At 31.2% G+C, this 11,796-nt stretch overlaps 1 protein-coding gene across 1 annotated transcript; it reads right to left on the bottom strand.

Annotated features, from left to right (window-relative positions):
- Positions 1–447: 447 nt before the first annotated feature.
- LOC127703788 (all trans-polyprenyl-diphosphate synthase PDSS1-like) lies at positions 448–11,633 on the bottom strand. Its single transcript, XM_052207871.1, has 9 exons — positions 11,466–11,633; positions 9,015–9,140; positions 7,942–8,075; positions 7,508–7,646; positions 6,227–6,338; positions 5,676–5,785; positions 3,180–3,260; positions 2,014–2,208; positions 448–1,209 (listed from the first exon to the last, which is right to left on the bottom strand). The coding sequence occupies exons 1-9, from the start codon at positions 11,622–11,624 to the stop codon at positions 1,069–1,071; spliced, it is 1,197 nt and encodes a 398-aa protein (XP_052063831.1). The 5' UTR covers positions 11,625–11,633; the 3' UTR covers positions 448–1,068.
- Between the last annotated feature and the right edge of the window lie 163 nt (positions 11,634–11,796).

Below are 11,796 nucleotides of genomic sequence, written 5' to 3'. Positions count from 1 at the left end.
AGACCCCAAGGAGACCCACCTTAAACAAATTACCACAAGAGGAATTTCCTATTTACAACACAATGACTTGAGTGTGTAGGTGAAGGTAGTCTCTATGGTAAGCTTGCTTACTAGCTGAACCATGAAATCATTATTAGTTAAGGTACCACCTTCCTTTGGGCGGAGTCAATTATTATAGTAAAGGAGAGAACCAATCAAAAGTAATTATAAGGACAGTGCATAAACATTGTGAAACCAGTTTAGAAAGATGTTTTCAATCTTGATCTTAAATATAGTGTCAATTATCAGCTTATTCACAAGTATGTTGTAGGTGTATTTGATTTGTCAATTTCATTTTAATCAAAGCATTACAATACCATTTTTACAAAAGCATGGTGAGAGGAACATCTCAAAGATTTGTCCCAACTAAGTTTATTTTTACACCTTCTGTAGCACTCTCCCCCCCCCCCCCCCCCCCCCCAAAAAAATACACATCAAAATCAAAGATAATGATATCCTTATTATATATATAAACATATATGATAAGGATATGAAAAGTGATTTTTTAAATCAATTAAATCATAATGTTATAATGAATTACACGTGTAAAACAATCCAGTTATAAATGTACAGAGGTAATTGATTGAAATGATATTGACAAATCAAACACACCTACAATCTGAAAACATATTTTTGAACTAACTTGTAAAACTGCATGGTTTCACAATATTTATATACTGTTCCTACTTTTGATTGGTTCCCTGCTTAACTATTGACTCCGCCCAAAAGAAGGTAGTATCTTAGCTAATAATGATTTCATGGTTCAGCTAGCAAGCAAGCTAGAAAAGATACTACCTTTACCTACACACTCAAGTCAATGTGCTGTAATAGGATTTTAGCAGACATGCCAGTATATTGAATTTGATACAAGTTATTATGAAAATATAAAATTTCATATAAATAATATATTTAAATGTTGCAAAAATTTAGGAATAGACACTCTTGACTTAAACCTTCATTTCAATGCCCCTGGCATAAAAAATATGACAATTGATTGCTTTTAAAAAAAATTACTAAATCCTAGAAGATCTATTTTTGCCTCTGTAGTAATAAAACAGCTAATTGTTCTAATGAATCCCTAGGTATAGATTGTTTTAATGACCTAATTTGTCTAATTGCTTCTTTACTATGCTCCTCGGCTAACATTCTGGTCTGTGTTACACCATCACTCTACAATAAACAAATAATTGTCAATAAAATCCTGCTGAGTCTTAGCCAAGTGCATATGTATCGTTATAAACACTTGGAATCCGGTATCAGTAGGGGAGGGTTGATCTTTTTCAATTGTTTGTTCCAAGTCCAAAAACTTTTCAGTGGTTGTCTTGGGTTTAATCTTTTTTAATTTTTTAATATTTTTTGTTGTTGTCATTTTGGGAAGTTCCTCTCTGTTAAATATATTCAAAACTTTTCCAGAATCTGGGGCAATTCAAGTTTGCCATCTTGTGTATAGGCTTATAGAATAGAATGGAATTATCAAATTCTGATTTAAATTTGAGTTTATCATGTATTTGAACTAAAATAAAAAATACTTGTTACAATTTATTTCAATGAGTTCAGAGGACATTTTTTGGTAAATTTCTGATGAGATCCACCATTGTAAGAATATAAAATTCAAAAAAATTTGGTGAGACCCAACCAAATATTGTGAGTCCCAGACTCATGTAGGCTAGTTGCAAGTACATGTATACCTGTTTAATATAGTTACAACTGCCTCAGCTAGTTTGTTTAGGTCCTTTGAGCTTAAGGTGCAGTTTTGATTCCCCAATACTACATGTACACCACTTCCCAAGCTTTTGGTCTTAAGCAAACCTAATAAAGGTTATTGCAGTAATATTGAACTTGTGCAGTGAAAATATATATCTTACATTCATATATTAACACTACTGTGTAACTAACATCCTTTAGGAAAATATTTTGTACTGTTTTAAACTCATTTTTTTTCTGCTTAAAATATAAATATTATACAAAAATAACCTTAGCTACAAGTTGCCTCGCCCTTTCTATATCTCCTTCTTCATTAAATCTTCTCATGATCATTGGATTGAGTTCTGGGTAATCCTGAGCAGCGAATAATACTGGAGCAGTTGCCAGCCCTAATCGGAGATCAGCAGCAGTGGGTTTACCCATTACTTCTTCACATGATGTAAAGTCTAATAAATCATCTATTAACTGTAACAAAAATATAACATAAATTAATTCATCTAATCGCTATTTATTCCAATCTGGATAGGCTATGAAATTATAAAACTTTTGATAGCATCACAAGCCTGTTGAATAAATCAGAACAGCCATAACAAAATATAAATGAATCCAAAGGATAATATTGCTAAGGGAAAGAGATAAGAGCCGTCTTAAATGTTGGTACATGTAGCAACAAAATATAATTAATTCCTTTCATACATTAATCTTCATTTAAAGAGTCCAAGGGTCAAAGCAGGGATGAAATGTGAATTTTATCTGTAAACCACTAAGATACACTTAAGTACCAAAAATCAAATCAATATCTGTAGTCATAAAGAAAAAGGTTCTCGAAACTATTTGAATTCAGAATGATGGACATGGGTAAAACTATGGGCTACATTCACTTACTAGTGACATGTGTCCAAACTTCAACATTGGATCTGTATTTGCCAGTAACAACTACAACCCTTACCCATCCTTAAGTTTTTTTTTAATTTGGTGCTTTTCAAAAATTTATGGAATTTATTGTGAAAATTTTGTTCTCGGACATACGGTTTTACCCCATGAAGTTTATTTTAGAAATATGGATCAAATGCACTGGAATCATTATCCTTTGTTCATATATAATAATGTATGGCTATTTCTATGCCATTAATAAAACTAATGAGAGATATTCTGTCAAATTTTGATGCTATACAAGAAAATTTCTGACACCAAAATGCAAGAGTGATTTTAGTGTGTCAATAGATGAAGAGTCACTGGGTAGCTGAATCTAACATAGTGATAAGTAGTGAAAATAGAAATACACTCACGTACAATAAACTCCAAAGAAATGTCAAAAAAAGAAAGTCAAATTAAGTGGTAAAAACTGGGAAAAGCTTAAGCACAAACTTAATTATAAATAATATAAAATTTATTGATTAGCAATACAAAAGCTAGAGGTTTTATTTAAATCATACCTGGAAAGCTATACCAACATTTTTTCCATACTCAAAAGCTAATTCTGATATGTCTTCATTAGAATTTCCTAAAATAGAGACCTGAAAAATAGAAAGTAACAAAATGTAACTGGAACTGTTAATAAATAAAAACATTATACTTAATTTCATATAAAAATAATTTTCAATCGACAATATATACAGTGCACTCAAGGTGATTCAGCTTATAGATCACTCATGCTTAAGTTGAGTGAATCACTTTGAAAGGGAGTGATTGCGAATTGTTTAAGTGATAAAACCATGATTTACAACCTTGCATTTTTTAGTCATTCACCCAAGACCATCAGCATTCACCATGAAAGATCACAAAAAATAAATGATTTTAATCTGAATCAATTTGTGTGTAATGATGTTTTTAAGTAAAAGGCTATTCCACAAATAAATGTAAGAAGGAATGCCCTTTAATTTTTAGTTTTTAGTTTTGCAGAGATGCAAACAGTTTTTTTTTCTGTCAGACATTGGGGCCTACAGGGTAGTAAGTTTAGCCAGACCCATCAAATTTTTGCCAGACCTATATTTTCACTCAAAAATAAAATGAGACGCTTTTGAATAATTAATTTTTATTTTGTTATATATTATTGTAATCTGTGATTCATATTCATAAACATTGTAGTTTATTCAATATATTAATACATAAATGATGACCCAAGAGTTATTCCTCACAGGAGTACTTTGACACAAGATAATCTAATTGTTCTTATGCCAATAATTGGCATAAGAACAATTAGATCAAAAACAAAGACAGTGGCAAACTACATTTGTATGTCAAAACGAATAAATATGTTCATACATTAACTAAAAGGAAGAAAAAAACACTCTTAGAAAACTAAAATAATACTTGTTTTTGTTTAATTTTATAATTTACTTAAATCTGGTCATTACGACATTAGTTGTCCCTTAATAGAACTTTTGGTTTTCAGTGTTTTTCAACTACATAATTGATTTGGCCATCTATTATTCCAACTGTTCATGCACCACTGATGTGTCATATGGAGACGAAACACGTTTTTTTATACTAACAATGTTCTTGTTATGGCAACTTATTCGCGCCATTGACGCATGGTTTTCTGTCTGGACGTGCCATTGCATGAACCGTGCGTCCAATGAACGCGTCTGATAACACTTGCTGAGTCTTGTAATCATCAGAATTATCCCTCAGCTATCAAAAAGAAGCTGAAAACATGCTTCTACTCAATATTTTTACCGGAAATTTACTTTCGTTTTCATTGCTATATGTAATAATAAATCCCGAGAAATACAAAAATAATTATGGTCACATGACTTATGCTAATTGGATAAACGCAAAGAAGATCGAAATATGTTTACATCAGCACGTTTACCTATTACCAGCAATAAATGTGTCATTAGAACTTTCGGTTTTCAATGCCTTTCAACTACATTATTAATTTGGAAGCCAAGGTTACAAGAACTAATTTTGACGGCCCCAAACAGTAAAAATATTTGCCGGTCATTGGGTGTGACACAAAGACGTCATTTGCCGGACCCTCTAAAATTCTGCCCCCCAGGTCCCACAGGTCCGCATTTAGTTGCATCACTAGTACTGCTTTTGTAACATCAACTTTCCACTACACATTAAATTTCAACTATATAGTGTTCTATACTTCTTCAGATGAGTAGTTTTTTGTCCATCATCCAACAAGTTTTATGTAAATGCATGCTGAATATTCATTTATGCTGTATGACATACTTAGCCAGGTGATATAACAATGTGGGTAATATGGCCTGAAGCGACAAACCAATAATTACTGGTGCTGTGTGTAGCAGAATTCATTATGATGTCAAATTATAAATATATTTTTTTGGCAACATCTTCATCATTGTCCATTCCAGTCATGAGGTTTAGCTCAATAAAGACTGTTCACTCATGTGTAAACATCATGAAGTAAATGTTAATGCTAAAGCTCTGATGTTAAAAATTAAAAAATCTTCAGTGGAGAAACTCACTTGCAACAGCAGGAGAAACTATATGTAGCAATATTCAGGTTATTTTTCATTTTTGAAGTACTGACATATCCATGATAATTTATATTGGTGTTATTGGTGCATCCAAATAAATTTTGGAAAGCCCTTAATTCACTGTATAACAAGAATGTGGCCATAGTACACGGATGCCCCACTCGCACTGTCATTTTCTATGTTCAGTGGACCGTGAAATTGGAGTCAAAACTCTAATTTAGCATTAAAATTAGAAAGATCATATCATAGGGAACATGTGTACCAAGTTTCAAGTTGATTGGACTTTAACTCCATTAAAAAATACCTTGACCAAAAACTTTAACCTGAAGAGGGACAGACGGACGGACGAACAGACGGATGAACGGACGCACAGACCGAAAAACATAATGCCCCTAGGTGGGGCATAAAAAATCATAAGAACTGTTTTATTACTTTCTGATTACTAAATATGAGACTGACAAGTAGTCACAGTTAACTTACAGCTTTACAACTGTTAGCTAGTAGACTGGCTGTCTTCTTAAAAGTTTTTTTGAGGTAGTGATTAAATCTGTCATTTTCATTTTCTTTTGAGCCTAACTGCATGAATTCACCTGTAAAATACCCATAGCATACTGGTTATTTATATAATTGGTATTAATTTAAAAGCTAACACCATCTTAAGCTTACCGTTTCAATAATCATTGTTACTTAAGAATCTAATCATTACACAAAATAATTGATAGACTCAACTCCAGCCCCCAAAAATAAAAAAAAATTAAAAAAAAAACAATAAAAAGTAACTATCCAGAAATCAGATGCAACAATTACTTTGAAAAAACTTAATGTAATAATAAAAGCTTTATATATTTCAAACCTGCACAGGAAAATGAAAACAAGAGTACATTTCTGTTGCTTGTTGTTATCCCTATGATGATTTATAACGATGAAAAAAATTCAAAATATTCACAAATTATTTGAATCCCCCTAATTGACTTCATTAATTCTTTCATGAAAGTCTTTTACAGAACAAACTGTTTTTTCTAGTTCCTTACCCCTGACTAGATCTTCTATAACCTGAGATAAAACTTCTACTACTTCAGTATTTCCAAGTCTAGCTAATGCCACGGATGATACAGATAATAAGTAATCTCCTGCTAAAATTGCCTAAAAAAAAAGAAGGAAATACACAATGTATGTGTGATCAGTGTTTCCATTTATGCAACTATTTAGGTTTGGCAGTAAATATTATGGTTAAAATTCTATTCGTTCCCTCTTTTGCACAATTGCTTATATCAAAACTGATACTTTGGTAAATTTAACGTCAATATTTTACAGCTCTGTTAAAACACAGATGAAATAGATGTATATGCTGTGCATGTACTGATTTTGGATGAAAACCTCATATCCTTGTTTTCCTATTAGACATATTTTTCACTTTGAATATATCTATCATACAGAAAACTTATCATTATATAAAGCCCTCCATGTTTATCAATTATTTTGTTTATTCTTAGAACAATATATATATATATATTATCAGGCCAAAAAAAAATCATTTAGAATCAGGTTCCATCCTTTTTTTAGTTATAACAGGTGATTCAAAAATAATTTAAACATATATATTCAGAAAAGATTATGAACACAATTTCCAGGCTAAAAAATAATTCTGACAAAGTGCACAGGCTGGGATGAAATTCTAGGAGTTTAAATAAATTCATGTGGTCTATCTATAAAATCCATCCACTTACAGCACTCATTTCCACCATAGCTTAGTTCATCCAACAAAGACCATCAATCAATGATACATTTATCTATGGACATATGTTTTGTTTTTATTTATCTATGGACATATGTTTTGTTTTTATTTATCTATGGACATATGTTTTGTTTTTATTTATCTATGGACATATGTTTTGTTTTTAAAATGTATATTTTTTATCTATATTGTTCAGTGCATTGTCTTATGTGTGTAATGTGTTTTTATGTGTAGTATCTATGTTGGTTTTAAAAGCTCTAATGAGCTTAATATGTTTGCTTATGTTTGTATGTTATATATATGTACCGACTCTAAATAAAGCTTTGAACTGAATTAAATTAAATCTTTTACAATAATCTTTTTTATTTGTAATTTTTATGACCGCCTATAATTTACAGGTAATGAGTGTAAGATAAAATTAAAGGTGGAATTTAACAGTCAGGTTTGGGATTTTTCATTCTTCAACTAAAGCCTGATAAAGTAAGAACAGCAGTGATAGCAATGTTCTTTTGACATATTTTTTATGTCCTAGTATTTAAAGAGGTGTTTTTCTGTGATGAGAAGAATAAATACAAACCTTTTTTTGGCCCCATACACTGTCAACTGTAGGTTTTCCTCTTCGTGTGTTGGAACCATCAATAACATCATCGTGGATAAGACTTGCTGTGTGTATTATTTCCGCAATCATAGCTATTTCTTCTTGTGATGACCATATACTGAAATCATTTAAGGTAATCTTTGGTAAATCATAGCAGTAGATCACAAAAAAATAGCTTTTTATTTTAAATTAGAGATAAATAAAACATTTGTCTCTAACCATTCTAGCCCATAATCTTTCAAGCATGCTGCTAGTCCAGTAAAAGTTCAGTTATTGTCCAAAATTTTGTATATGCACACCGATAAATAGCAATTTTTTTAATGTTTCAAACAACGATACATCATGTACATGATTCTTTTTTTTGGGGTATAATATATAATATTCATGCTGCAATGATACTATTGATATATTACCTGTCCTCTGAGGTATTATGAAAATTAACAGCTTTGGCCATTAATAAGGCAACCATTGGTCTGAAAAATTTGCCTTTCCCATCGAAATAATAATCTGCTATGTCTTTTAATTCATCTTTTTCTGATACAAACTTCTGCAAGACAAATTCATCAACTAATTTTAGTGATTTGATTTGCATTTAAACTTCTCAAACCTTATGATTTCAGCTACAAAAAATAACAAAAATAAAATAAAAAAATCTTATTTGAACAAATTTGTAATTAACTGATCCTTACTGACATGAGATTATGTATTCCTGGTTGCACAAAATAATTTAGTGCTGATTTGCAAAAATAACAGTACAGATCGTGCTTAGGGCTGTTCCATTAGAAAATACATGGTACAAAAAATGTACCTAGGGAAGACACTTTGAAAATAAATGTGGATAGTGTCCACATGTGGACACAGATGATGCCCCCGCTTGCATATCATATAGTTATAAAGGAACATAACTGAAGAACGGTAAAAGTGACACTACCCAAATTTGAACTTGATCTGAGTTTTGTGGTAATAAGCATTGTGTGTAAGTCTCATAACATTTGGTTGAGGCTAACTTAAGTAGAGAACAGAAACTAAAAATTCAGCAATTTTTCTATTTGTAAACACGCATAACTCTAAAACTGTTGTGTATAAGTTTTACAACATTTGGTTGAGACAAACTAAAAAATTCAGCAATTCTTATGTTTATAAAGAGACATAACTCAAGAATGGTAAAAGTGTCACCACCAAATTTCGTACTTAATCTGTATTATGTAGTAATAAGCATTGTGTATAAGTTTCATAACATTGCAAACTACATGTAAAGTATAAAGCGGAAACAAAAAATTTGTACTTGATCTTAGTTTTGTGGTAATGAATATTGTGTATAGGTTTCATAATGTTTGTTTGGGGCAAACTTAAGTTACGGAATGGAAACTAAAAATTTTGCAATCTTTCAATTTATAAAGGGGCATAACTTAATAATTGTTAAAGTGACCCTACCCAAATTCAACTCTATCTGTGTTTTATTGGTGGAAGTCAAAATTGAACTTACTTGTTTAATTTTATCACATAAAGTTGACACCTCTGTCTCTACCAGACTAAAAGGGTTGGTATTATGACTGGCTATCACTGCACTATTGTATCTTAATGGTACTGTCTGACTATAAGTTAAAGGTTTCTGGAAACAAAAACACAGTTGAGATAACTGAAGCATATTTATGATAATGATTATTATTCCCAATCTGTTTTATGCATGAAGAAAACACTAGAATATTTCAGCTGTGATTTGAAAAAAAATCTCCAAAATTGTATCTTTCTACTCTCAATAACAGCTGCCACCTGAATTTCTAGTCAGCCATAACTGATTGAAAATAGGTACATGTACTTATTACCATAAAAAAATTAATGTATCCCTTTACTATTCTATATTACTGTATTATATACATTATTTTATTACCTATTTTTGAATCACAGGTATTTTTCTACGGCTATATATGCACCTAAGACTTTTAGGTATGCTTTGTCAAACTCATAAAACCAATAATCATATACCATAATAATATAACATTTTGTGTCAGAACAAATTCATCATGTTCATGACATAATTTAATTTGATGAATTCTTTTTGAAGAATGATGTCATGCTAAAGATTTTGTGTAATTTGTACATCCAAAATTAGGGAAATCCTTGTTTTGACTGTTCTTCAATGAACTTGCATACAAGACACACAAATCAAATTCCTGAAGTTAAATAGTACTTTTATTGAGTAAAAATTACATATATCTCAAAATTATAATCTTTGATATCTATAAAAGCAGTATTATTCTATCTAAAATAAAGTTTTCGTGTAATACATGTATCTGTAATAACACACGCAAGTTATTTTCTGTAATAACCCTAGAGAGTTATATCTCTGACTGCCTATTGGTTCTCAGGTTCTTCTTGAGTTTTTGGGAGTTATCGGGAAATGTGGTAATGCATATGATGCAGTCCGGTAAATCCGCCCACATAAGGCTTTGATTGTATGTATTTCTGCTTAATTACATACAAATTGTATCAAATTTAATATAAATCTATACACTGACAAATCAATTTAGAGTAGTTTATCTCATTTCCCAACAAATATCTGAAATAAATTTTAAAATCAACAAAACAAGTGGGTCATCTGTGTTTTTATCAGAAATGTGTTTGTCCGATAAATCCGCCCATGTGCAGTAAATATGTATGGAGGGCCAGTTTATCACATATTTATGAAAGGAACATGAGGAAAAGGTGATCTATTAATAGACCACGTATAAACAGGTTGGGCTCAAGTCAGGAAAACTGGGGTATTCCCTGTTTTCAGGGAACACCCCAGTTTTCTGGTGTTAAAAAACCCCAGTAAACAGGGACTTCTTTTTTCCTTCTCAATTTATGGTATGAAATCTACAAAAGCGCACCTTCTACATGTGATAACAATGTTATATGATAGCAAGTGTTTTTATAAGTTCAAAAATCAAGCTAATTTCAAGTCTTATTTGATGCTCAACTCACAACAAAACAATTCCTTTGTTCACCAATTCATACCTTGATCATCAATTATGAGAAGACAAAAAGATAAGTTAATCACTTAGGCATTTAAATTCAATGAATAGAAAATTTCAATAGAAGTGAACATAATTCAGTTATGATCATTTACACCTGGAGCATGCAGCTTGATCAACTGATTCCTAAACAAAAGATTTGTATGTTTTTGAGTTCTAGAAAAAACAAGGCTTCACTTATTCATGTTTTGTTGTTCCTGAGATACTTAAAGTATTTACAAATACTACTGATACAGTTAAAACATGCGCTTTTGTAAATTTCATGCCATGAATTGAAATAGAAAAAGGAAGTCCCTGTAAACTGGGGTTTTTTAACACCAGAAAACTGGGATGGTCCCTGAAAACGGGGAATACCCCACTTTTCCTGACTTGAGCCCAACCTGATAAAGGGATTCCAGACAATTGAAAAAAAAACAAATTTCAAGTTAGAAACGAGTTTTGTAAGCAAAAATATGATTATCGTTAGCTTATGGAACTGTATTATATTTATCACTAGATATTTTTGTAATAAAGGATTTTTCTTTAAAATTTGACATACAGTGATGATCATGATGATAAGTACAGTTCCTATGAATAAAATAGCAGACGAAATATTCACGGAAGTGACAATTTAATAGTAGTAAATGGGAGTGGGCGGGTTTACCAGAAGGGCGGAATTACCAAAACACTACTTTTAATTAAATAATAGGGGGAATTGACCTGTTATGTTAGCATTAGCCATTACCTTAGAGTGGTCCCTGTCTGTCAAATCACAGACACCAACCCCTGTGATTAAAAACTACAAAATTAATTGAAAACCACGCAAATTGGCGATTCTTTCCTGGAAAAAAACATATATAAAAACTATGTTCAAAAGTCTTATGAAATAAGTTACGAAACATGCAGGTTTCTTCAAGGTCGACAAATAGATCGCGTCTTACCATACACAAATGACAGCTATCTGTTCTGGTTCTTTCTAAACTGATTGATTTTTTGGTTATCTGTGTGCGTAACGTAGAAAGGTGTCTTTTTAAAATGTGTCTTTGTCGGTATAAATTCAAAATTTCAGTTTGTAGTCTGCTCCAGCCCGGTGTCGCCATATTTCTACATACAGTTTTGCACAAAACGAAAATTTATCAAAATGTCAGTTTGCCTATTAATATATATTTGATCATTATTTAAAATACACTTATAAATGAATTGATAATTTATATATAACCAATCTGCTTTATTTAGCAACAACATCTCATTATCTATATTTCGTTTTTCTTA

The sequence above is a fragment of the Mytilus californianus genome, unplaced genomic scaffold (genome assembly GCF_021869535.1).
Source record: "Mytilus californianus isolate M0D057914Y unplaced genomic scaffold, xbMytCali1.0.p SCAF_50, whole genome shotgun sequence".
NCBI lineage: Eukaryota > Metazoa > Mollusca > Bivalvia > Mytilida > Mytilidae > Mytilus > Mytilus californianus.
The sequence above is the reverse complement of the archived record's forward strand: the minus strand, read 5'-3'. Positions and strand labels throughout refer to the sequence as shown.